The 27,612-nt window shown below is 37.8% G+C and overlaps 1 protein-coding gene across 2 annotated transcripts in view; it reads left to right on the top strand.

Moving 5' to 3' along the window:
* Positions 1-523: 523 nt before the first annotated feature.
* The window catches only part of UBR2 (ubiquitin protein ligase E3 component n-recognin 2), a 55,340-nt gene continuing 28,251 nt past the window's right edge, over positions 524-27,612 (top strand). Inside the window, exons 1-17 of one of the 2 annotated variants that reach the window (XM_056488993.1) lie at positions 524-705; positions 5,742-6,001; positions 8,343-8,421; positions 9,729-9,842; positions 12,578-12,705; positions 12,983-13,121; positions 14,842-14,904; positions 16,147-16,267; positions 18,777-18,884; positions 20,363-20,451; positions 21,289-21,387; positions 23,522-23,685; positions 23,779-23,878; positions 24,400-24,528; positions 25,299-25,482; positions 26,533-26,594; positions 27,358-27,468. In XM_056488993.1, coding sequence (XP_056344968.1) covers positions 628-705; positions 5,742-6,001; positions 8,343-8,421; positions 9,729-9,842; positions 12,578-12,705; positions 12,983-13,121; positions 14,842-14,904; positions 16,147-16,267; positions 18,777-18,884; positions 20,363-20,451; positions 21,289-21,387; positions 23,522-23,685; positions 23,779-23,878; positions 24,400-24,528; positions 25,299-25,482; positions 26,533-26,594; positions 27,358-27,468 — 2,028 coding nt within the window. In that variant the 5' untranslated portion in view covers positions 524-627. Of the gene's footprint in view, positions 706-5,741; positions 6,002-8,342; positions 8,422-9,728; positions 9,843-12,577; positions 12,706-12,982; positions 13,122-14,841; positions 14,905-16,146; positions 16,268-18,776; positions 18,885-20,362; positions 20,452-21,115; positions 21,215-21,288; positions 21,388-23,521; positions 23,686-23,778; positions 23,879-24,399; positions 24,529-25,298; positions 25,483-26,532; positions 26,595-27,357; positions 27,469-27,612 lie in introns of both variants that reach the window. The other variant, XM_056488995.1, reaches the window with a different exon arrangement.

Here is a 27,612-nt window from a genome sequence, read left to right as displayed (position 1 = left end):
TATGAGGAAAGGCTGAGGGAGCTGGGGCTGTTCAGCCTCAAGAAGAGATGACCGAGACGGGACCTCAATGTCTATAAGGATGTGAAGGGAAGAGGATGGAGCTGGGCTCTTCTCAGCGGTGCTGAGCAATAAGAGGGAAGGGGTGGAAACTGAGGCACAGAACTTCCACCTGAACATGAGGAAGAACTTCTTTACAGTGCTGTGACCAAGCACTGGAACAGATTGCTCAGAGAGGTTGTGGAATCTCCCTCACTGGCGATACTCATGAACCGCCTGGATTAAAACTGTGCCACGTGCTGTGGGATGACCCTGCTCGAGCAGGGAGGTTGGACCAGATGCGATCCCTTCCAGGGTGGCCCATCCCGGGATCCTGGCCTTCCGTGAGGCGAGAAGGGGGGGCAGGTACCGCCCGGCCCGGCGCCGCAGCAGCCGGAGCGCCGCGCCTGGGCCGGCGGGCCGGGCAGGGACTGCAGCCCCCAGAACGCGGCGCGGCGGGCGGTGACGTGCGGGAGGCGGGGCGGAAGTGTGTGTTCCCCGGGCTGGGCGGCCGCCGGGCCCCGTTCCGGCTGTCCCGGCCTCGGCCTCGGCGGCGCGGGGCAGGGGGCAGGAGGCAGGAGGAGGCAGAAGATGGCGGCGGACCTGGAGGCGGAGGTGCAGGCCATTGACAAGAGCCTGCTGGAGTGCTCCGCCGAGGAGATCGCCGTGGTGAGGCGGCGGGCCCGGCGCGGGGAGGGAGCGGGGGCTCGGAGGCCGCGGGAGGCACCGGCCTGCGGAGCCGTTCCCGGGGCCGCGGCGAGGCCGCTCCGCGGGGCCAGCGAGCCCCGGGACGGGGTGTCCCTGCCGGGTGGCCCTGAGGGCACGGCAGCGCCGTCCCGCCGTGGCCTCAGCGCGCTGTTGTCGCCAGCGTCGCTGTTGCAGCAGCCGAAATCCATGGCAGCGATCAGCCAGCTTTTCCTGTTGTGCCGGCTGGCGCAGGTGGCTGCCCTGAAGCCGCCTGGACGTGGCCGTCCCCTGCCGCGGGCAGGGATCTCGCCCCTTCCTTAGCTGCTTCCCCAAGTTAGGTCCTCCGCCCCTGCTGCCTTTCCCCTCTCTCTGCCGGAGGAGATCCCCCTCTCCCTATTAATTTAGGTGGATGTCTGACCCCAAATGCGCTTTACGGTGTGGAAGTGCCATTACAGGATTCTTCCTTCCTCCACGCAATTCTGGAAAAGCTTGCAGTAGTTAATCTTAGGATTATTAGAATGGGGTGTTTGTAGAGGAAGTATTAGTAAAATCAGTGTAACAGTTAAAGAAATCTCCTTCTCTTTATATGCTTTTACTGCTCTTACAAAGAAGAGGAATGTAATCTCGAGGATAAAGTCTTTGGAGGAAGTTTTGTTTCTGGTATAAATGTTTGTCCGTTTAGACACTTGGGCATTTGAGGAACTGGATATATATGTTAAAGTATTGAGACTGCTCATGTGTGTATCTGTAGAATAAAACCTTGAAGAGCTGTCTGTATCTGTCTCAATGGGAATTACATTGGCTGCTTTCCAAATGAAAATAAAAGACAGTTATGATTCAGATTATCCTCAGATTATGCTTGTATATCTTCAGTGCCGACAAAGGTATGATTAGATAGGCAAATGTGCACAGTTAGCTATATCCTAGCTAGTTTAGCTCTAGGATTGATCTTCCTTCTTCTCTACAGCAAACCAAATAATTCCATCAAATATTTAGAAAGTAGTCCAAATTGAGCCCAAATTACCTTGTCTGTGTGAATAGCAGATGGTTTTTTTGGGTCACACTGCAGGTAAACTCAAGGCAATCATGTTCCCAGGGGAATGCATTTAGGAATTTGCTGAAGGTAGAAGTGCCTACTTCAATTTGGTCAATTCCTTCTCATTTTTATTATGTCATCACCTGCACAAGCTCCAATTCTGAAATCTGTCACTCAAATCTAGTGTGATTTCTCTTTCTCCTTTGCTGATAGCATTACTTTGCTGATAGCCCAGTATTAACAAAACAAATACCGTCCCAAAGAAATAGTTACAGTACTTAAGGCTTCAGTTTCTTGTGGCAACAACTTAACGATAAATTTCCAAGGAAGAAAAATAAAAAAAATAAATTCTCTTTAACATAATGTGAGCCTACACTGCAAGTATATTTTTTTTTGTGTAGCTTTTTTTATAGTTAATTATACCTTTTAGCTCTTGAAACAGAGAAGTGAGTTGTTTTATTGCTTGTTTGTATTATACATTTTGTTCTCTTGGTATCTCTTACTTAGATGGAAATTTAATAGAAACCATGATAAACCATTAGATATTTACTTACGTAAGCACTTTTTTTTTTTTTTTCCCAGGGCAGTTAAAGTTGTTGCAGGAGAGTAAGTGTGAGGAGGGAGGAAGTGAAGAGGAATACACTTCCCGTTTTAATAGAAACCTCTCATGCGAGAGTAGAATATTAGCTTTTCTTGCGTGTGATTTCAGGTTAGAAGATAGACAAATACTAATTGGAACCTTGCCTGAATGCAGAATGCTTTTATGAAAGAACAAAGTTTTGAGTAGTTTTTCTGGAGTTCAGTGCTCCCCAGGTAGCAATATAGAAAGGCAGTGCAACATATGTATACTTATGTATATATGTCTATTAACAGTCTTACTTCCACAACAGACCTGTGAGTTGCCTTCCTGGCAGCTCTTAGAGTCACATCCTTGTCCTAGTAGCCTGGATTTCCTTCTCATAATATTTCATCCAGGATCTGATTTCCAATACTATATGCAAAGTTATGTGTGTAGACCTGGCTCCACAGACAGATGTAGATGTGATGATGTTCATCGTTGCCACTGCTAGCTATCAGACAACTATTCCCAGAATTTTTGGAATGGGAAAGCCATTTACTCAAGGAACAAGAATTTTCTCTGCCTAGTTATTTGTCTGAGCTTGTAGTGTAGCTTGTAGTGTAGCTATGCACTGTGTATTTTCTAGATAGAAATTAGTAATGTGCTGCTGAAGTTAAACATATTTTGCTGAAAAAAATCCCATTTGATAACAAGTATGTGCTATAGAAATAATGCAAAAACAAGCCTATTAAATGGAAATCATGGAAAAGATTAAGTCACTGCCACTGTGATTGGGTCAGTTCCTGCAGTAGTAGCTATTTGGCAAAACTGATGAAAGGAAAGGAAAAGATGAATGGACTGGTGGGAAAAATAAAATTCTCGTTGAAAACTTTACTTTTTAATCTTTTTTTCCTATAGTATTCTCTGAATCCTGGTGGGAATGGTGAGATTGTCTATAAACTTCTAGTTTCTTTGCTATGGCTTTTTGGCAACCTTTTCCCATGGACTTCCTTGGGGAAAAAAAACCTGAGCTTTGACCATCAAAGCTAGATGAATATAGAAAGATTAAGCAGATCAGTCATGATTCTAAGAAGTCAAACAAGACAGGAGAAGTGAAGAAAGCACCCTGACAAATTAGGTTTTTTAAAATACCAAGTTCTACTTTAGGAAAACATATCTAGTAAGTGAAAATACTTCAGTATATTAAAAAAATGGCAAAAGTACAGCCAGTCTGCACAGATGCTCAGTTGACTCCGAATGTCTGTATCCCAAGGAACTTACTACAACTGTGTTATCTCAAGCATAAGTTCTTTCGAGTAAGTTATAAATAATTCAGAGTAAATCAAGCTCTAACATTTGATCACTAAACCCATTTATTTTGGCATAATTAATTTTGTGTTTTCATGACAGTTTTAGGTTGATTCTGAGCTCTTTTTTTGGAAGTTGCCAGGGGGTATCTGGTTGTCACATTTACAATGAGAAATGGCATGCTGAGGCTGTTTATGTAACACAGGATTTAATCAGTGGACACTTGCAGAATCTGTTTGCTCCCATTTGTTCATTATGAAAACCTTTCAGTCTTAACTTACAGTTTAAACCTCTCTAAATTTGTTATCCACAAGGCAGAAATAAAACAAATGTTGTTCTAGAGTAATTTTTTAAAATTTATTCTGTGTGTATATACCAGGGGAAAAAAATCCTAGGAGAAGCTGTGAGTTTTTAAGTAGCTTAGGGCAGTTTGGTGGTTTGATGCCTTTTAAAAACTGCTAAAATTGTTTTTTACAATTGATTGACTAAGAGAATTGTAGTGAGTTGACCTTGGCTGGGTGCCAGGTACCCACCAAAGCTGCTCTCTCACTCCCCTCCTCAGCTGGAGAGGGGAAAAAATACAACAAAAGGCTTGTGGTGTAGATAAGGACCAGGAGAGGTCACTCAGCAATTACTGTCATGGGCAAAACAGACTCGAATAGGGGAAAAGATTGTTTTGTTTCTCACCAATCAAATCAGAGTAGGGTAATGAGAGACAGAGCCAAATCTTAAAAACACCTTCCCCCCATCCTTCTCTTCTTCCCTGGCTCAAGTTCACTCATGTTTTCCCTACATCCTCCCCTGAGCAGCACAGGTGGATGCAGAACGGGGGATGTGGCCAGCTCCTCACATGCCCCTCTCTGGGTCAGGATTCCTCACATCCTTCCTCTGCTCCAGCATGGGGTCCCTCCCATGAACTCCATGAACTTTTCCAGTGTCAGTCCTTCCCTCGGGCTGCAGTTCCTCATGAAGTGCTCCAGCCTGGGTCTCTCACAGGGAGTGCAGTCCTTCAGGAACAGCTGCTGCAGTGTGGGTGCCCCACGGTGTCACCAGTCCTGCCAGCAAGCCTGCTCCAGCATGGGATCCTCTCTCCATGAGGTCCTGCCAGGAGCCTCTTCCATGGGGTCACAGCCTCTTTGGGGCATCCAGCTGCTCTGGCATGGGATCCCCATGGGCTGCAGGTGGATCTGTACATCCCCTTGAACCTCCCTGGGCTGCAGGGAGATCTCTCTGGTGTCTGGAGCACCTCCTGCCCCTCCTTGTGCACTGATTTTGGAGTCTGCAGAGCTGTTATTCTCTTGTATTCTTACTCACATCTCCCAGCTGCTATTGCTCTCTTTTTGTCCCTTTAAATATGCTATTCCCCATTAAATCTGTTATCCCAGAAGTGCTACTGCTGATTTCAATGGGCTCAGCCTGGCCAGCTGTGGGTCCATCTTGGAGCCATCTGGTGTTGTCTCTCTTGGACATGCAGAAGCTTCTGGCAGCTTTAATAGAAGCCAGCCTGTAGCCCCCTTGCTACCAAAACCTTGCCTCACAAACCCAGTCCAAGAATTCATGGATCTAACATTAACTTGAAATAGTAATTCAAATGGGTTATTTTGGTTGCAGGAGAAACCAAAACTCCCTCATTTTCACAGGTGATTTGTTGAAATTAAATGAGAAAAGGACTGTTACCTAATGCTGTGTTTGCTTTTCTCCATGTACTTTTTGTCTCTGTTCCTTGCCAACTCCAGCTCCTGCTGATCCTCTGTGTCCCAAGCTGGCAGCATCTGTCTGCACTCCAGAGAAATGTGACCAACGTAGTCTAGGCCATGTCCTAAAAATTACTGCCAACATTTTGCTGGTCATTCATCCTGGAGGAAAATTTTAGTGAATTTTTCTCTTAAATCTTCTATATATCAAAAGCACAAAATGTGTCAGCAGGGAAAACAAATGATTCCTAATGTCTGCCTTTTGTGATCATTTAGATTTAACACTTAGAAGGATGCATGGCTTTCTAGTTTTGCAATGGCATTTTAGATATTTCATTTAGAAATAACTGAAATGACTGGATCTATGTTTGGTGTGTTTATTAATGAAGAATTTGTTTTCTCATTTCTTCTAATATAAAAGAAATGGCTGCAAGCAAATGACCTTCAGAAAGAGGTATACCAGCATCTGGCCTATTATGTACCAAAAATTTACTGCAGGGGTCCCAACCCTGCCCCTCAGAGAGAAGACATGCTGGCACAACATGTTTTGCTGGGACCAATGGAATGGTATCTCTGTGGTGAAGATCCTGCATTTGGTTTTCCAAAGCTGGAGCAAGCAAACAGACCTTCCCATCTCTGTGGCCGTGTCTTTAAAGTGGGAGAGCCTACGTATTCCTGCAGGTAGTTCAGCTTAATATTGTGAAGTATTTATGATTTGTGAAAGCATGGAACATTTTGCAATAAGGATGTACTGTCCTAATAAAAAGTTAATAGCTGAAATGTATTTTTAAAGTAACCTTTCATGACAGGTAAAAGAGATTCCTTTCAGGAATCAGGGGAAAATTAACACACTATAGGTGTAAAAGTGGAAAAATACTAATTTACTATAATGTTGAGTGTTTTCTGTACCAAAGAAATATAAGATTAAGAAAGAATTTGTGGTGATCTTTCAGGGTCATTTAAGGGCATTAATCAGAAGTAAGTGGGCAAGTGTATGTGTGTGTATTTTGGATGTTTAATACCAGCTGTTAGTGTTGATCTTGTATTTTAGACCTCTTTCTTTCCATGACCTGCTTAACCAATCTATCAGATAGTTAAAGCAAGCATATCAGCTTCTAGCTCCTTCCCTACCTCTATCTCTAGATCTCTCTAAAAATACTTTTACTTGAAAGAGAAGGTTCCTAACCAATTACAAGCATTTAAAAGAATCTTCAGTTTTAAGCCATTGTATTACTAGATATAGGTTCATTTTCATCTTCTATTTTCTGAACTGTTTGTAGTTTAAGTTTTGTTTATGTCACAAATTCCTTTTCTTTTGTGTGGTTTTTACCACTCACTAGGACACTTGAACACTTGGTAAGGTGACATGGGGACAGCTCTCTTAATTTCAAGGGTTTATTTGTCTAGGTTTCCATTCCCTTCATTTACAAGGAGGGAATGATAGTGGAAGAATTTTTCTTTCTAGTGCTCTCCTCTTCTATAAACATGATACCTTACTGGCCTTTGGGTTTGGAAATGCTTTGAGACTCATTATAATAAGGGAGGGATAAGATTAAACTGGTGGGTACTTCAGATACATACAGAGTTGTTGGTCTTGAAAAAGCAGGTGTGTTTAGAAGAAAATGACAGACAATGTTTTCATTGCTCCATATGAACAGTATTTGATCATTAACATACTGTTGTGTGTTAATTTTCTTTGGATGGTAATGAAGAATAACGAGAGTTTAACTAAAGCTTTTGTGAAATACAGCAAAGAATTATTTTCCAAGTCCACATTAAAAGCAGTGGATTTTCTGTGCATTTGTGCAGCTTACAGGTCTCCTTTTGCTTTAGGTATGGGCACAGTGCTTTGTCTGAGAAATTGTTGTACAAATGGTACTGAATTTGTAAGTACACTGCCACGAGTTTAGAGCTCTGAAGAATCAGCATTCAATATTGTAGAACTGAACTACCAAATCCTGCAGGCACATTGTTGCATTAGGTGGTGGTTTGTTTGGTTTTTTATAATCTGAAAAAAATAATGCCATGGACATGGCATTCTATTCTAAAACAGAAGAGCTCTGTGTAATTTTGCTTTGGGATTTTCATCTTTAGTGGCTCCTCTAGAGAAAATGCATGTGCATAGCAAGTCATGATTGCCTGATGATTTTTCCATCATTTATTTTGGTTAAATGAAATTAAAAGAATTTTTTATAATGAGATTTCATGTGGTCTCTAGTATTTTCTTTTAAACAAAATAAGTTGTTTCTCTGAATTCTGGTTTTAATAATAATCATCATAAGACAGACATTCTCTTGCTATTTATTTTTACATTGCAAACCCCAGCTGCCTTAGTCTTGAGGTGCCTTGAAGTCAGTTGCATTACATGAATTCATGCATTTTCAGTGTTTTTCAGGGAGACAGTTAAATATAATGCATAATTGTCTCATTTGTTTTAGCCCTTCTTACTAGAAATATTCATTTTGTCTAATCCAGGAGTGTTTGTAGACAAAACCTTATTATGGTCTCTGATCTCCTGGTTGAGAAAATTGTGTTCTTGCAGCTCACCAGTGAGCTTGTAGGGCTGAACTTGGAAGGAGAGGTTTGATTTAGTCTGTTGCATGAGATGTTTCTTCCCAGTGTTCAGTAAAAAATGTCTCCTCTGATTGCTGGAGATCATTAATGCTGGTACTCTGTAGTTGAGAGAATTTACCTGGGTTTATTCTGGGTTATGTAATTCATCTGTTTACTTGCCTATGTACTTGTCTCACCTCTTGAAGGCAATGTCTGTATTACCCAGCTAGACATGCTACCCACACAATATGTTAAAGGCTTTTCTGTTGTGAGAACAGATTATTTTTGCTATTTCATTTGTTTCCCCTCTTTAAAGCCATCCCTTTCCTCTTTCAGAGTAGTATATACATTCATTAGAAGGTTTATATTGGGGATACTTGAAAATTATCTGTTGCACAATGTGTAATTAATGGCAAAAGCAAGTGTTTAATGCTTTTTTTTTTTTTCTTTCTGTTGTTGCTGTTTTCAGAGACTGCGCAGTTGACCCAACTTGTGTGTTGTGCATGGAATGCTTTCTTGGAAGCATTCACAGAGAGCACCGATACAGGGTTAGTGATCCTGTGGGATAATGACATAGTTTTTAGTTACTTTGTGTGCGTGTGAAACAGTTTCAAGTTTAAGAATGTATACTGTATTCCAAATGCTGAATGAACACAAAGTTCAGAATGTCTCTGCAGTTGAGTGTTTGATCTGTGTGTAACTTCTGGAAGTTAACACTTTAAAATATTGAACAATTAAATTTTATGTGCAACAGTTAATCTTACAAATGTATGTTTTTTTAAACACATACCCTTTAGTGAATTTTACAGGTTGAGACTTGGGTTTTGAATTGTTTTGACTTTTGTGTTTGACTGTTTTTAAAAGCAATTGAAAAACCTTTATTAAGAAGCCACTTCTATGTAAAGCTTAAACATAAAGTTACAATAGAAAACGAAAACTATAAGTGGTGTTTATTTTAGTAATATACTGTTACTAGTAGTACAAATTAGTTTAAAAAACCCTGCAAACAAAGCCAAGAAGACCTTGATGTGTTTTTAAACTAGGAAGTTAAGTGAAAACTACCAGTGCAGCCTTTCTGTAAATCTGTTTTTGACAATACTGCACTGCTGCTAATGTGAATCTGTTCACTGCATGGTTACACTGAGCACTAGGATTCAGGAAAAAACCTCCAAGACAAGAAGTTTTATCAAGAAACCCAGCCAAATTTGCTGATATCAGCTTACTTCTTGTACACAGGTTTTTACATTTAGAACCTAATGAATTTACAAGTCTAGGTAACATCCAAAAGTGTAAGCAAATGCTCTTTCAAATGTCCATCTAGTTTTGTTGATAGTGTAAGATGTGCATCTATGTATAGAGTATATCAAGTATGCCAAAAACAGGTGAAAGAAGAACTCTTTTATGCATGAGTTAATAGTTTGTGATTCAAAAAAGAAATATTATTACACTTATTAAGTCTCTCAATTCCTTTTGTCATAAAGCACATCTTTTACTCACTGTATTATAGTGCCATGTGAAGTGATTTCCTTTTGTTCAAATTAAAACTCTGAGAATATGGCATAGTACAGATGCCATGGATGGATTCAGAAAATCTAAAAACTTCAGGTGGGGCACAATGGAGGTGTTTGAAGGTGTTTTGTTGTTCGGGGTTTTTTCTTTTGATGTAGGCACACTGATGAGGTAGACAAGCTTTCAGCCGTCATAAAAATAGACAAGATTCCACTGCTATTCTGTCTAAAGCTATCAGGTGTTGTGATCATACTTTTGTAGTACTGCTGTGACTACTCATTTCTTAATGTGCATACATGGTATATATGTATATTCACATGAACTGTTCTGATTTAAATAATTTCAGATGACAACATCAGGTGGAGGAGGTTTCTGTGACTGTGGTGATACAGAAGCTTGGAAGGAAGGTCCTTACTGTCAAAAGCATGAACTTAACACTTCAGAAACTGCAGAAGAAGAGGTACAATTGAGGCATCATGTTTTAAAACATTGTTGACTGTGTGTATATGTGTGTATATATAAATTGTTCATGTGAGGTTATTTTTAGTCTTGTATACTCTCCATGAGAAGCTGTAGGAACTTCAAAAGTAATATTTGAACCACGGTGTTAGACAAAAATTATTATCTTAAGAAGTTCCTTGAAATGTTTTCTACTTAAAACTTGGTCACCTCTGCAGCTTTAGTTCTGTTTCTTTGTTTTTCTGTGTATTCTGAGAGATCAAAGGATTCTGTTGTGAAAAAAAAAAAAAAATCTGTATGTAATCATGTGCAACAAAAAGCTAAATTCAGCTGTCTGTGCAACAAATACTCTGTTTCTTACCAAATGGAAGTGCACAGATTTTTAAAATCAAAAGACCTTGCTGTCACAGGAAAATCATAATGGAGACGTAAGGCAGAAGTCTGTGAAAGAGCTTGTTTGGTATGGAGAAGGTAAATCTTCACCAAAGATTCATAACAACCTGGACAGACATGCCACATCTTACAGGAGGAACTCACACTGTTGGACTAACCACTGCAAAAACACTCTTGTTAAAAGTTTATACATGTTTGAAAGGAAATTGAACGTGATTGTAGAGGGAAAAATTACCAATGACCATTTAAAATTTTGGGTACCATCTTTGGTGCAGGAAGTGTTAGTGTCTTAAGTTACTAGAGAGTAGAGAAGCATTTTGTCCTCTGCTTATACTCTTCTTATCTGTTATTACATCTCAGGAATGAGTGTGGCTAATTGGGCTTCTGACCTAGCTACTCACATCTGTTCTTATATAGTATAACTTCTGTGAGGACTTTTAAAAGGGAAAATCTAAGGCAAGCATTGGTAGTAATTTTGCTGATCTGATGATTTAAGTGAAGCAACTGTAATTGTATTTTTAGTGACAGTGGTCTTTCTAAAATCTGTTCTCACTCCAGCCCTCAAGCTCTAGCATGGTTACTGGACTCACCACTTGATGTACATGCCAGTTTACATTAGTCAGCAGCCTTAGGAAACTCCTGTTGTGAAATCTTGGGTGGACTGCTACTTCTGTGCCCAAAGACACTCACACAGTGAGGGTGCCTGACAGAAAAATCCAAGTTTTGGACAGGCTTTCTTCCCCATGAACCATGGAGATTGAGATCTCTTATGCAGTGTTGTGTTTGAGGTAGATTGAGGATGGTTTGTTGAGCATTATTGGTACCTGTTTTCTGCCTTGCTTAGGTATGTGCCTTTGCTGAAAGTGCTGGGAATGGAGTGAGAGCTGCTGCTTACAGTTTCTTTGCTTTTTGTGGCTCACAGTTCTTCATACCTTGGATAATTTTTAAATGAAGGCCAAAAAAAAGAGAAATGGCAGTTGTTACCACTCTTTTAAAGCTTTCAAATATTCCCGAAGAGTCTTGGGGTATAGAGGATAAACTTTATTTGTACAGGTGAATTTCTGACTGTCAGGAGCCTCCTTTAGATGATGCAGACTTGAGAAAAGATTATTGTGGCCATTTTTATACAACCTAAGCTGTAGTGAAGCACAGAATTTAGTGTTAGGTAATCCTAGACCAGAAATTAGGCCACTGTTAAATATTTTAATTGTCTAACAATTACACGTACATCAAAATATCAAATGATGAATCGAGTCAGTGACCCAGTGTATAGTGTATGTCGAGGTGACCTGCAGGCCATGCAGTGTTCCCTTTCCAGGTTTATAGAAGAGGAACTAGTTGTTCTCAAAATTCTGATGTAATAAAAGACAGCTTCCTTAAGAGAAGAGGTTTATGTTTTCTGTTCACCATCCTTGAAATGGACTGGAGAGAAATGTCAGTGGTACCTGCACTGTTTTATTCAGAGTGACCAGTGGTTCTCATTTGCTGCTCCAAAACTCAGTCCATTCTACTTGGCAGGCTGGGGCAGCTCTCCTCTTCCTCCCCCTCCACGTTCCCATTCCCTGCCTGCAGCAGCCTCCATTGTGCCCTGGCAAAGAGAGCAGGCTAAGTTTGTAAGGGCTGCTGCAGTTGTCAAATGGAGAGCATGGAATGGGCACAAATGGGTGCACAATCTACAGACAAAAGGGGAGCAGCTCTCTGTGAGCAAGACTGAGATGTGGACAGATCGTTATGAAACACCTATTTACATTTCACAGTTAATTATTTATATACCACAGCATATAAGAGACGTGCATCATAAATCATGATGCCAGTGTGCTGCATGTTGTGTAAGTCTGGAGAGATAAGACTTATGCCTTTTAATGCATGCTGCATATAAAACAGGACACGAGATGCATGGTCGTTTGTATTCTGCAGTTTACTAATATTGATAAGTGGAACAAAAGATACAGGGATTTGAAATTATGGTTTTGAAGGCATAGCAGATGAAGCAGATTTTAATACAGCTGAGGTTAAAGTTCTTCCAAAGAACTGTCTTAGAAGGTGTGCAGGAGTGAAAACAAGGAGAGTGAGAATGGAAGAATGTGTGAAAATGTAAATGGGTGATCAGAGGCAAGTTAAAATTCAGGTACTGAATGTTAGATTAGAGCTTTGGTGACTGTCAGTGTAGAACTGGAAGAAGAAAACAGGATGATTGTTGACTCTGTTCCTTTCAACTGAAAAGTCATTTAAAGAAAGACATTGAAGATGCTTACATCATTTTTGATAAAGAGAGGTGCAAATTTGTCAGTTTGTTTTGGATGTTGTTTAATTTCTCATTTGCTATTTATATTTACTTTCCAGGATCCTCTTGTGCACTTACCAGAAGACATGGTAGCAAGAGCTTATAATATTTTTGCCATTGCATTTAAATATGCAGTAGATATATTAACATGGGAAAAGGAAAATGAATTGCCTGGACTAGAAATGATGTAAGTATTATATTTGTCTTCAGCCTTTTAGAAGCTTACAGATATTCACAGTTGAAAATGCAAGTTCTGATTTTAAGAATCTTTTCTGCCCTTCTTAAAATTGTCAGAAATATTTTGTGTACAGTAAATGTAGTAGGTTTATATTTCTCATATTTTTTCCTCTGCTCTTGCTTTTACTTTTAACATTGCTTTAAATGACATAAATTCAATCCTTGCTTTGAATGACATAAATTCAATCCTTGCTTTGAATGACATAAATTCAATCCTTGCTTTGAAGTGAGAAGAGTGACACTTACTACTGCATGCTGTTTAATGATGAAGTCCATACCTATGAACAAGTTATTTATACTCTTCAGAAGGCTGTCAACTGCACACAGAAGGAAGCCATTGGTTTTGCAACAACAGTAGATAGAGATGTAAGTGAATTAATTGTTAGAACTTTTAATTACCTTGACCTAATGTTTGCTTTATGACTGTACTTACTTTAGTCTGTTTTCCCAAAGAGTGTGGTTAATGTGAGTCTGTGAGTCCTGTGTGTCATACCCTAAAATGCCTTAATACTAAATACTAAATACTAAATGTCTCAGTGCCTAAGTACTATTTGGCCAGTCCAAACTAGTCCTGATACTAAGTATGTTTCAATGTAAATCTATTTTAGTTAGTCTTGTAAATGTAAATACCAAGGTGTTTCTCACTCCTCTGTCAAGGTCAGGTGCCAGCTTTGGCCCTTGCATTACTGAATCAGGGAGCTGACATTGAAGGAGCCCCTAAATATGCTCCAAACATAGGAAGTGCTTCTCAGAATAACACCAGTTACTCTGAGTGTGAGGGATAAAATCCAAAACTGACTGCTTTTGTTCTGGTACTTGTGGAACTATTAATGGTTTGTGGTTGCTTTTTAAAATTTAATTTCATTCTCTTTTTCATAATTGTCAGATTATAGTGGCAAGAAGAGGCATTTAACACAGTTTTTAGGAGGAACAGTGAGTTCAGAGTCACTATATGCTGAACATAATTGTAACTAGTATTTCAGTTTCAGAAGCACTCTGTCAACTGTGTCTGTAGTGTGGCTCATGTGCATTTTTTTTAAAGAAAGTGATACTTCATTGGGTAACTGCACCTTGTTATTTTTGTAATGAACCTGTAAGCAGATGGCATGAAAAATGAGTCCTTTTAACTTGGCTTATTGACTTGTGTCTTTTTTTGTGGGGGTGGTGTGGGGAGAAAATCTTTTCCAAAAGGGCAGTGGGAATGTCATTTTGACTGGTTAAAGTACTTCAAAAAGGTCAGTGGAGCAGGAAATATAACCACTTCTTATTACTTAGCACTGAACTACATTTTGGTTTTGTGCTGTCACTGCTCTATGTTTTGTTATACAAGTAACCAAAAGATTCACATCTGATCCCTGAATATGAGCTGACCTGAGCACATGCTGTGTATTGTGGGATACACTCAGATTTTTCCCTACTACTGATCCCTTCTACTTCTAAATATTTACATGAATGCATATATACAGGAGCATGTATGTGAAGGAAATGAGAATGTTATGCCTGAAGCAGTGATTTGGCATCAGATCTAAAATACCAGTGAGTTCTCCTGCCTGTAATACACTAAAAATTCAATCAGCTGTCTTTTTTGCTGTATGGATTGACAGTAGAGAAAGAGTAAAAACCTTCCTTTTGGAATAAAACAAGTGCTCCAATTGTATGTTTAAAAGACCAGTTAACTTTAATATCTGCTTTTTAAAAGGCACTGAAATATCTGAAATATCTTTAAGTTATATCAAAACCAATGAATAATGCCTTTGTACTAATGTTTTCAGTATCTTAATAAAAGAAGTGTAGTTATTTTAATTGTTCATCTTAAGAACAGTGTTATACACAGAAAATTTAATGTAACAAGTAACTGAATATGTGATACAATTTTATCTTTTAAAAAGTACAAGGGTGCATTTGGGAAATCCAAGTGTCTAACTATATACAGTACTTAAAAAAGTGAAAATAGCATGAAAGGCAGAGTAGTTAGCATGCACCTGAAGCTTTTACTGTGTTTTTTTTTTTGTACTAATGTCAAACACAGAATTGAGACTTCTTGTTTAGGAGCTGGTGGTGATGTTATATCCTTCTGAATTTGCAGGGCCGTAGGTCTGTTCGATACGGAGACTTCCAATACTGTGATCAGGCAAAATCAGTCATAGTGGTAAGTAAGGGTGGTAAGGGATCTTATCTGCTTTCTTGCCTCATCTTAAGCAAAAGGAGGCTTTGCTACCCAGTTTGTGATACTGTTATCATAATGACTCATTATATTTTAATGATACAAAGTGTTGGAGATACTATTTACAATAGAGTAGAGCTATCAAAATATTGGTTTATGGGGTTTTTGTTGTTGGTGGTCTTTTGTTGGGTTTTTTTCCTACTATGGCCTACCTGACACACAAAGTAATTTTTTAAAAAGAAGTTTGTAGACAATTTTTTTCCTTCATAAAACAGATGTGGCCTGGAACTTTGAATTAAATCTTTTAGAATTACATGCTAGTTCAGATCAGTGAAGATAAATTATTACAATTTTTCTCATATACTGTGAAGTTGGTTATGTCTTTCACAGCAAGTTATGGAAATTATTGCTGATTGAATCCAGCTGTAAAACTGCAAATGCTTTCATTTTGAATCTATGCATTTATGTATGTATATATATTAATATCTATATATTGCAAGATTCTTTCATATAAAAATGTGAAAATAATTAATTTTTTGTTAACTGCTGCAATGCAGTGCTGAATCATATGAAATATATATTTTATGTATAGTACTGCAACCATTGAAAAACAAATCCTGCAACTAGAGTTACTATAGTTCTTTAACTATTTAAGATATTTTGAATGCATTAACATATTTTTAAAGATAGTGTTGTGCAATATTTTTAACTTGCTGCCCATGCAGGCAAAAGAACAAATGGCTTTTATGTGTAATATCTAACTACTATGCTTGCTAGCACATAGATGAGGATAAATTCTTTCTTGTTTTAACTCTGTGTATTCAATTTGTATTTTTGAAAATAATCTGTGGACAGTCAGTTTCCATCACAGGGCTTCTGTGTGACTTTTCTGTCATGTTGAGAGGGACAAACATGCATAGCTGTCTTGGGTTGAGCGTGGGATTGCTTATCAGTAAAATGCAGCAGATCAGTGTGAGCATTGATAACAGGCCAAGAGTGGAAAATGGATTGACCTAAATATGCTGATATTGCATAATAAGGTCCTTCAAATATTAATAGGATAAACAAAATTTAGACTTTTTTGGGTTTTGCTATATAGGTTTTAGGAATATGTATTATTATTATAAATTATCAAAATTAATCATAGGAATGCTGCATTTCTGTATAGAAGTATCTGCCAGTTCTCACTTAAATATGCATTGCCTCCTTTTTCCTTTTCTTTTTAAGAGAAATACCAGTCGTCAGACAAAGCCATTGAAGGTGCAAGTTATGCATTCATCTATTGTTGCCCATCAGAGCTTTGGTCTGAAGGTCCTAACTTGGCTTGGCAGTGTTATTGGATATTCAGGTGGGCAAAATTGTCCTTTTTGAGATAAGTTAGAGAATATTTGCAAGAGGAGCTGATTTTCTGAAGCAATTTTGTCTACTTATTCCAGATATGTAATGTATAAGGCAAAGCTATTAATAACTTGTCAGACTTCATTCTATTTTCTCTTACTGGAGTGCTGTTCTGAATCCTAACTTCCATGTGAAAGTGCTACCAGTCTTACATAGTCTTTTCTGTTTAGCTGCTGTTGAACAGAAGCTGAGACTTGCTGTCAAATGCAGTATGCCAAAAAGCTATTTTTTCAGTCCCTACTTCTTTTTAAATGAATGCAGTAAGCTGAAAATAACCTGTCTGATTAGATAAAACAAAATTATTCAGAAGTAATTTGATGAATGATGATGAAAGTGATTGCTTCAGATTTTTTGCTAAGTAGAACAGAGAAAATGCAAGGAATTGTGGAGGGTTTTGGTAAGTATAAAAGCTGACAAAATCTTAATCGATTTTTTGAAAGAGGTTTCTTCAAAGGAATCAAGATGTACAGTATCAGATTTTACAGGAATGCTCAGCTTTTGTTTTGACTTGGTTCCCTCATTGTCCTGGTAAATCATAAGATTGTGAAGATATAGGGTATGAAGGAAAATAAAAGGAAGAGTGACAAACTGCTGATATGGAGAAATGTAGATACAGTTTCCCTTGCAATTTGTATTTTTTTTTAATCTGGCAATATTAGCAAGAGGTATTAGCAAAGCACGCTCAGCTGTCATATTGCACATATGTTCTGCATAAGTGCAACATTTCTTCAGAGACTGTGTGTTTTATTAGACTGATAGCTGGAAAACTAGCCAAGATTTCCTGCACAGGGTCTTTATAACATGTTCTCGTTTTTGAAACATAAGTAGTTTATGTTTAAGTTTTAAAGATAAGTAAATCAAACTTTTGAACAAAACTTAGGGTAGCAGTTTGTTCAGCTATTTGCCAGTGTTGTTAGTAAACAGCAGGTATTAATAGAAAGGAGTTATGAAGATAGTTTCTTTCTGTGATTAAATTTCCCTTTCAGTGAAACATGTAGGCAGGCACTGGCTTTCTCATTTTAAGCCCAGTCTTGTGCCACATCATTTGTGCTAGATGCCATGAGCATTAATTTTCAGCACTAAATAGCAGTTGCAAAAAAGTATCTTGCATATGTCAATTGTGTCTCATATTACAGAAGAAAGTATTGAATTTTGAGTTGTGTATGTAGTGTTTCTGAAGTTCTGAAGAGTTCAGCTTATTAAATGCTGAGTGAAGGGCAAAAGGCATGTTTGATTGTAAACAGCACTCATAACATTTTTGTCTGTGACCACTGTGCTCTTTTACTTGAACTGCCATGTCTTGGGATGCAATCTTGTACACTGAGTCTGGTTTTGTGAAATGCACTTCTGAAAGAGTTGGTTTCCCTTAGCTTTTTAACAAACACACCCAAACAACTAAATTCTGCTCAGTCTTTTAAACAGTCTGTTACCCTTCATTTGTAACTTGGGGTGATAGAGTTGCACTGCTTGGGTGATTACACTGAAATGTCCCTGAACAAAGGCTGAGTGGAGGGGTCTTCTGTGCCAGAGTTAGGTTGGATGATTGCTATCAAAGGAATGACAAATTTAAAAAAAAAAAGGAAAAAACCTTGCTATGGAATTAGTCAGAAGTTTGACCATCCTTCCTAGCAAATATCCCTTCCTCCAGTCTGTTGGGCAATTGCTGAACAATGCAGTAGTTTCCATTAATTTGTTATCCTTCATAACAGTAGTTGGAACTGAACTCTGCAAGGCAAAAGGGAATAACCCCAAACTGCTGTAGGGGTTCTCAGAGTGTGTTACTGCACCATGCAGCACATGGTGCAGTGTACACGGCACTAAGCCACACCCTCCTCTGCCGGAGGAGCTGAGATTCCAAGCAGGGTATGGAAGTAAGGGCTCTGTAAGGCCCATGGTTCCAAGGGCATATGCATTACCTGCAATGCAAAGCCAGGCTGAACATTCTTATCAGGAGCATGTCTGGGCTGTGCTCTGTTTCAGATGCAGGCTTATCTGCAAGCATATAACTTGCATGTTCATATAGCTACAGTTGTTTCTTCTTTCCATTAGAAAAAAAATACACAGAGAAGCCTTAAAATGATACATGAATATATGAGTCATTTCATATATAGATTATAGTTTCCTTTTCTTAGGAGTCTAGTCAGGAAAACTAAACCCTAGGAAATTAGTCTGCTTTATAACTGTTTCTTATTTTAGTAAGCCATTTTTAAAGAAACACATTTTTATATGATAACTTTCAACCAAATAATTGCATTTGGTGATTTTCACTATGTTGTATAAGGCTAGTGTGAAACTTGCAAGGTGTGAAATATTTGTGCTTGTATTTGCAGAATATGAGTGCTGTTATTCAGTTGTCATGGAAAAGGGGGCAGTGTGAGGGCTTCTGTGTTCAGGACATCAAAATAGCACATGTTTGTGTTTGAGCTGTAACTAACTTGTAACCATTTCTCTTCATTAAGATGGCCTTCGCCGAATATTGTGTCAGGTTGGTTTGCAAGAAGGGCCAGATGGTGAAAATTCTTCTCTTGTAGATAAGCTGATGCTATATGATTCTAAACTGTGGAAAGGTGAGTTTTCTCAAAGTTCTGGAAAATGCTAGAGAGTTTTCCTTTTACTGCATCTGCTAGTGTTTGATCATTTTTTACTGTGGTGTTATTATGGATAATTTTGCCTAATTTGTTAAAATCTCTCCCTTTGTGGTACACTCCGAAGTGTATTTAAGACAAGAGCATACAGAGACCATTTAGAGATGGAGTTGGTTTTAGGTCTAATTTTTCAAAGTGGTGTCAAATGAAAACTGATTTGAATATGCAAATGATAGTGATAGTTAATGGAAATTGAGTAAACTATAGAGAAATTGTCTGCTTTATAGGATCTCAGCATCCATTTCATATCTACCAAAATGCCTATTTTTAAGGGACAGAGTCTTTCTGCTTTGACTTGTGTTCATGAGTATTCTTAAGTGTTCTGAGAACATTCAATGAAAATTACTGTTCTGTTGTTTTAGAGCTCTTGAAACTTTGAAAGGCTGTTTGATATAATGGAATTAGCTGGAAAAGTTGTGATTTTGTGGAAAGGGAGGTAGATAATTTCTATTCCCTCATTGTTTCTGTGTCTAATTTCCTGAAAGGGCATGTAAGACAAGGTATAAGAAAGAGAAGCACAAAAAACAGGTATGGAATGACACAATCTGTCTGCCTAGGAAACTTCTTGGAGTACCAATAAAATAAGTAAGAAGTAAGATGGAAAGTGGATGTAGTATGGAGAAAATTATTATTTTAGGTTTTGTTTATCTAATAGCTTTATCTTGAGAATGGCACTGCAAATTTTGTAATCTGAAAGGTACTGCTTTTGAGGAGTATTACAACATCTTTAATACAGGTTTTTTTAGGATAATGTCTTTCATGTAAGCAAGAAGTAACTTTTGCCTTTCTATTTTGACATCAATATTTCTCTACTTTTTCTTATATTTCATAGTTCTCTGCATTAAGGAGATAGTGTCATGGCTTTTGACTTAAAAGTGACCTACAGAAGAAATTATGCATATTTGCATTTGTTTCCAAGCTACGTAGAGATGAATATCATTTGTATTGATAATACTTTCTGGGAACCTGTCCATACAGACTAGAAACTCAGAGATAGCTTAGCTGATTATTTTATGGAGATGTTCACAACTAGGAAAATTTGTTGTGGTTCCCAAGACTTCTCATAATAGTGTTTTCTTCTTTTCCCATCTAAATCCCCTGCTTATACTGGGGAGGAACAGAGTTCTGTTTTTGTTTTGCTGACTTCCCTTACATTTGATGATATACATTCCCATTCAACAGTGTTATCTTATACAGGAGTAATAAATAATGCCTCTTGAAGAATTTTGACTTATTATTCTTCTTCATCCTTTGCTACCACCTGACAGACTTAATCAAAGCAGCTTCTACTCTGAAATGCACATTTACCTCATTCTGTAGAAGTTTACTTTTCTAAATGTTTCCATAATACATTGATAGAAAATAGTGACATGCAATATTTCATTCATTTTTCTTGACAGGAGCTAGAAATGTGTATCACCAGTTATTCATGAGCAGTCTTCTTATGGATTTGAAATACAAGAAACTTTTTGCTATCCGCTTTGCAAGAGTAAGTATCTTTCTTACAAAGAACCATTAAATGCTAAAACTGTCTAGTGAAGAGAGTCTAGTTAGCATACAGTGATTTAAATGAGCTGTTACCCACTTTTTTTCCCTTTTTATGGAGGTGAAAACTTGAAATGAAATGCTGGAAATCTTATTTTACTCTTCAGTATATTAGTTATAATGGCATCTCATCTCCTGGGCAGGAAATCGCCTTTCAGACGCCCCAGAACTAAAGCAGTTCAGATGTTTTTGTCTTCACCATCAGCTATGCAGGCTATCACTTCTTAAGAGCTAATTGCTGCTCATTGTTGAGGTGTAAGCTGTTACAGCACTGCTCAGAAATAGTGCCGAAATTCAGTTATGCTGATTAGTATTTCTGCACTAACTGGTATTTGAAATGCTTTAAATCAGCACTGCAAAATTCTGCTCACTTTGCTGCAGACTCTCGAGTAGAAAATAAAATACTACCTTTATTGTGAAAATGAGAGCGAGTAGATCTCACATGTGAGCTGATTAAGTTGTCATATTCTTTGTACAAAATACCCATAATAATAATCCCTTAGAGCTACTCTTCCCTTTTTTGTGGCATTAAAGTTTCCCAGAGCAGACATTTAAGTTAAAAAATCAGGTCAGTGTGGATTAGAGGTGAATTTCCCCTTGTTGTTTAGAATTACCGGCAGTTGCAGAGAGATTATATGGAGGATGATCACGAACGGGCAGTATCGGTGGCTGCTCTGTCTGTCCAACTCTTCACTGTACCTACTCTGGTGAGTAGTGCCTGTCTTTCTTTTAAAAACTGATAGTTGGCACTCCTTGCCTTTTTTTGCCTCCTTCTTAATAGAACTATGAGCGATTGCAGAGTGATTTTATGAAAGATGACCACGACAGAGAGTTCTCAATTGCTGACCTCTCGATACAGATTTTCACAGTGCCTTCTCTTGTAAGTACTAAAAGACCAAAAAAGGAAATCTTTATTTGTTAAAAGCCTTTCAAGGTTCATAAATCAAGGCTGCAGATTTCTTTTACATTATTGTGGAAATGCAGAACAGTAAGACTGTTTGCATAAATTGCTATGGGTTTAGAAGTTAAAGTGTTCAACACTGGGAAGTTTCAGTCTGGCTTCCCAGAGTGGGCTCGGTGTTTCTGGTTTTTCTTTTTACATTTTTCTTTTAATTTTTTTTAGAGAGTTGCTTTCATATTTATTTAGAGATACATTCACATAACATTTAAATTCCTCATCATACTGAGCCACATTTGCTGTTTGTAGAAATCTATATTACAGTTTGCATATCATGGTTTCAGAGCACCATTCTGGTGCAGTTTTTTAAGTGATCCATTTTATGTTCATTTTCCAATCAACACAAATGCAAGCAAGAATTGTCTCATGATACTCCCTACTTCCTTTGGTACTTTGAGTCTCAAGACTGCCTTCTTTTAGATTTCCAGTTAACTTTTGTTTCAGTGCTACAAGCACTGTGCCTTCTCCCAGCTCACTAAATCTGCTGGTCTTTCACCAGCTTGTTTGGGAAACTATTTTTTTGTTTTGTTCCAGTCTCCTTTAAGTCTGTCTTTGTTTGTATTATGAACTAGACAAATTAAAATTTGGAGCTAAGGATTTTGTTCCCATGGTTCAGGACAATATTGTATTGCTTCTTTTAATTTTGATGCTTTCAATAAGAATGTTGCCAATATTCAGACTTACAGTTAGACTTAACCAACTAATATTATTCAATTGGTTATGGCATTTTTCCTTTTGGCAGACTGGGTGGTACAATATGTGTATCAATACATACTTTTTGAAAAAGTAATTTTTAAGATTTCCCAGGGCGGAGTAATTGCAGTGCCCTTTTTATATGTGTTCTATTATAAAAGCATGCAGAAAAAGCAAAGCAGATGCATTTTGACTGTTGTGCAGAATGATAGAATAGATTGACAACATGGAAGTCAATCACATGAAAGTAATTATAACATGAAAATAATTAAGATAAGCTTCTACCAAATGAACTAAGTATTATTTTTAATATATTTATAGCCACTCATTCTTAACTAAATGAATAAGTTAAAGAATTTAAACCACCCTGCCATCCTCCAGTAACATTTTCAAACTGATCTTCATAATTTAAGAGTTAGAGCTCTCAAAGAACTGTGTTTTTTTGGTTTGAGGGTGGAGGGGCAGCTCTGTTGATCTGTGATGATTTTTTTGGTGGAAAATGTTAATCAGCAGATTCTTTTCCGCCACTGCAGTAGCATTTTAGAAACTATTTTGGATTATCATTAGCAGCTGTAGAACCTGGAAGCTCTAGTCAAGAGCCACAATGTCATTGTGGTAGATGAGAGTGGCTAGTCTTGTTTAGTCTACTAGCCAGATCCAAGGACTGCAAGGCTCATTCCATTTAACCTGGAGAACAAACAGAATGGGGGAGTTGTAGAAGTGTTCATGGGCAGGAGCTGCCATAACTTAGTGCCCCCTCCTCTGTTGTGAAATTAGGCTATGTTAGGCTGGGTGATAAAGACCATCTTTGTCAGACTTGGCTGATTTGTTTCATACAACACATGGATATATCCAGTAGACCTTAAGGGAAATTAGAGGTTATTTAATGAAATTTCTATGTGGAAATTGAATGTGCAGTTCCTTACTGGTTCGGAAGAGGCTCTGCACACCACAGCTCTTGACAGTTTGTAAACAGAAAACAGAAGAGCTGTCACTCCCCTAAAGGGCTCAAACTACCTGAGAGGAGACAACACATACTTAAAGGGAGGTGCTAGTTAATTATAAGACACATAATAACATGTCTTGTGCCATAATTATATAGGTTAGCAGGAGCCTTACCACATACAGACTTCCGTACAAAAGGGATGTGAAAAAAGAAATCTGGCTTATGATAATTTTTGACTAGATTCCTTTTTTTTGTCTTCTCTGATTCTGTGAATACAGTGCTTTTCAGTGTTCTGTTCTAATTATTGATGTAATTATTTTGGATATAAAAAAATGTATTTTATAAACTTAATGGTGCAGTATTAAAATCTTGTTAGCTGTGTCTATTAATTACAAATTTCAATGTACTTTGGCATAGGCTCGAATGCTAATAACAGAAGAGAATCTCATGACTACTATCATCAAAACTTTCATGGACCACTTAAGGCACCGTGACATCCAAGGCAGGTTTCAGTTTGAACGTTACACTGCTCTGCAGGCTTTCAAATTCAGACGTGTCCAGAGCCTTATTTTGGATCTTAAGTAAGTATACTAACTGTGTGCTGATCTGAGAAACAGAGGCGTTAAAAAATAAAAAATCCAAAATGAACACTTGCATCTGTCTAATCTCCCCAGGTATGTGTTGATAAGTAAACCCACGGAGTGGTCGGATGACTTGCGACGCAAGTTCCTGGAGGGTTTTGATGCCTTCTTAGAATTACTCAAATGCATGCAGGTATGTAACTGTGAATTATAAAATTTGGCAAAATATAAGCAAGAAGTTAGCTATTATGATGTCAAAATAGAAGTAATTGGATCTAATGTTCATTTTATAACTTCAGTGCATTATCACTTTTGGAGCCATTGCATTTTCTTAAAACATAACATCTTGCCTCACTTTTAAAAATTTTGTTGTAAAGGACAATGAAAAGGAAGAGCTGTTCAAAATGAGAAGTGTAATTTGGGGCTTATTTTGCGCTTGTAGAGGCAGACAAGACAATTAATTTAGTGAGCAAAATCTGATTAATCTAGTGTCAGCAGAGTTGCTCCTTGTATTGAGGAATAAATTGTTTCTGACACACAAATAGACCTCTTCACTTGTGGTTTCATTCCCTTTCATTGCCCCAAGGTTCTTTTTACCTGTTTGCAGCAACAATATGTTTATAAGGATAGCTAACCACTGTCTCGCACCTCTGCTAATGCTGTCAGTGTATTTCAGTGATACATTGTTGAAATGTATAATTCTTCTTGTTCTAGGGTATGGATCCAATAACTCGTCAAGTAGGACAACATATTGAAATGGAACCAGAGTGGGAAGCAGCATTTACACTGCAGATGAAATTAACTCTTGTTATTTCAATGATGCAGGACTGGTGTGCATTAGATGTAAGTTCCTTCTGAATTGTTTTTTCTGTGTGAAGAGGGACAAAACCCAAATATTAATACATGTGAAAGTTGACCTAAACACAGCTCACAGCTTCACCATAAGCCAAGGACAACTTCTATGAGCAAATGCTAATCTTTTCTGTATTTAAACACAAGTATGGTTTGTACTGACCAATTCATAACAACATGGTTAAGCCTTTTACAAATACTGCAAAGAGTTTTGTCACACTTCTGAAGATTGTCATTATCACAACACTATCAGGCTACAATTTTCAGAGAGGAGGGAATGGAGGAGTAGGCCCTGGATCTACAAAATACTGCCTGACTACAAATCATGTTTCTGCTTTGTTGGTGTTTCAAGTTTTAGGATTTCAGAACTTGACCATGGTAAAATATGGCTATGGAATAAGTGATCCTGGAATACCTGAACATTCAGACTGGCTTTAATCTGTTACTGGTAGTTAATGTGCAGGTTTTAGTAGCCTAGCATGATCATTGCTCAGAAAGTTACCATAATGTCAGTTACAAAAAAACCCCAAACCCAAACAATATCCTAGTGGCTGTTTTTCTAATCAGACATACCAGTGCAAGTTTTGCAGTTTGTGCCCTCCTTAATTTAGCTCTTTTGTTGGATTCCTTATCTTAATTTTGCAGGACTGTTGTTAAAGGTAAAAATTGCAAATCCTTCAAGGTCTTTTTTACGTTGTCTGTATTATTTTTCAGAGCTGTGGTTGTTTCATAATCTCTGTAAACTGCAATCTTTCTTTTAGGAAAAAGTACTGATTGAAGCTTACAAGAAATGCCTGACAGTGTTGATGCAGTGTCATAGTGGATTTACTGATGGAGAACAGCCTATTGTCCTCAGTATGTGTGGACACTCAGTTGAGACCATCAGATACTGCGTTTCTCAGGAAAAAGTTAGCATTCATCTCCCAGTTTCTCGTTTACTTGCAGGTATGAACAGTTGGAAAATATTCCAGGAAATGAAAAATGGCTCTATAAATGTGATTTGTGTTTATGTGTACATGTAGACACACACAAGCATTGTTTAAGGCCTGAATAAGATGGATTTTGGCCATTTGTAGCTGTTTGGTAGCTTCTAGACCAGATATTCTCAAGCACTAGAGAAGTTATCATCATTCGGGCTGGGGGAGATTGTCTCATGCCTTTGGATTTGTGTTGTAGGCAGCTACTGCTGCTTTTGCCACTGAAGTGATGCAAAAGAACTGTGACAAAATATGGACTGTGGTTGACTGCTTTGGAATATGTTTAGCTGTCAGATTGAATAGACTAATCAACATTCTGTTAGAGAACAGATTTATCAAACAGATGTGTCACTAGAAAATTGAGCTATGCCTTTCTCTTCATATTGTGCCTATCTTGTTCAGCAGTTGTGTTGAAAAAAGCTTTGTGAATTTTAGTTTACAGAATCAGAAAGAATGTCATAAAAATAAATTCACAAATAATGAAGTGAAAAAGGTAATTCTTAGGTAAAGTGCCATGCAGCTCAGTGTCAAATAGCTTTGAATATTTGAATCTTTGAGCAAAGTCCTTGTAACTTCAAAAGAAAGCAAACCAGAAAATCTTAATATGTATTGTAGGGGCCTTATTCTAGTTCCTGAGGTATTTTATAAACCCCCCCAAGGACTGATAAAAAGGATGAAGTATCTGCTGTGGATTGTTTTGTCCTGTCAGACCAAGGACTCTTGGCTCTCACTGTGGGGACATGACAGAGTAAAAAAAAAAAAAAGGCAAAAAAAATCTCACTTGTACTTTAAGGCTTATACAGATACAGTGGGAAACCTTCAGTTCTCTTAAAATGTACTCTTTGTAATGTGTTTTTTCAGGAAATAGCTGTGTAGCTCCAAGATTATAAATTTGCAGACCTGTAGCTGTGTCCAGAAAATGGTCTGAGATTAAATTACATGACCTTTTTTGTCTTGTTTTAATTATGTAAAATATTGTATGTAATATTCTGTATGTTTTTTTCATGTCTTTATGTAGGCTTGCATGTTTTGCTGAGTAAAACTGAAGTGGCATATAAGTTTCCAGAGCTGCTACCCCTGGTATGTAATTAAATGTTGTATATTCATTAAATATAATTAATGCTGAACAAGAAATTGGTCATGTAAGTGTAGGATACTATTAAATAAAACAAAAGGCCTTTGTACTGTGAATTCTACTCAGAATATCTTTAGTCTGTAAAACTACCTCTTAAAAGATTAATATCTAGATATTCACAACTGGAGCATAGGCAGTCAGTATTGCTCTGTAAAAGTAACTAAGACTCAGGTTCATAACCTCCTTTTTGTAGTAGAAACTGTTTTTAGGAGTCCCAGGCAGGATCTGATTCCTTCTCCTTGGGCTGGGTTCTAATTTTCTTCCCCAGCTGCTTCTTGCTTTCTGCTTCTTCTTCTTCTTGATATGCTATTTTTTTTAAGGGGTAGTCAAAAAAGGTAAAATAATAGAGGATAAGACCTGAGAGAAGAAGTCTTTGGAAAGAAGGGGTACTTAAACTTTAAATGAAAGAAATGAAATTACAGTGTTATTAAATTGCTGTGTTGATGTTTTAAAATATGAAAGCTGCTGTCTTTAGAAATAAACTAAAGCCCTCATGCAGTAGCTGTGTGGAGCAAAGACAGAATGTAAGGGTGATTATCAACAATTTGAAATATTGTGAATAGGCTCATCTAACTTCTTTGTTGGATTTGTTTGTCTTTTGTAGTGCCCAAATATTTTAATGGTCACAAATATCATACTCCTTAATTTCAGTCCCATTTTCTTTTATTTTCTCTGTATACATAAAAATATTTCATTTTCTTGATGCAGAGTGAACTTAGCCCACCCATGTTAATAGAACATCCTCTACGATGCCTAGTCCTGTGTGCCCAAGTGCATGCAGGGATGTGGAGAAGGAATGGTTTCTCTCTTGTTAATCAGGTAAGTGCACTGTAGCTGTAGAATCACTTTCCTGAAAACTCCCTCAGGATAGTTTCACAGAATCACAGAATCAATTAGGTTGAACAAGACCTTTGAGATCATTGAGTCCAACTCTTTGCCAAACACCACCTTGTGAGCTAGACC

This window comes from Oenanthe melanoleuca, chromosome 3 (genome assembly GCF_029582105.1).
Source record: "Oenanthe melanoleuca isolate GR-GAL-2019-014 chromosome 3, OMel1.0, whole genome shotgun sequence".
In the NCBI taxonomy this organism is placed as follows: domain Eukaryota; kingdom Metazoa; phylum Chordata; class Aves; order Passeriformes; family Muscicapidae; genus Oenanthe; species Oenanthe melanoleuca.
Note: the sequence above shows the minus strand (reverse complement) of the source record. Positions and strands in the feature narration are given on the sequence as shown.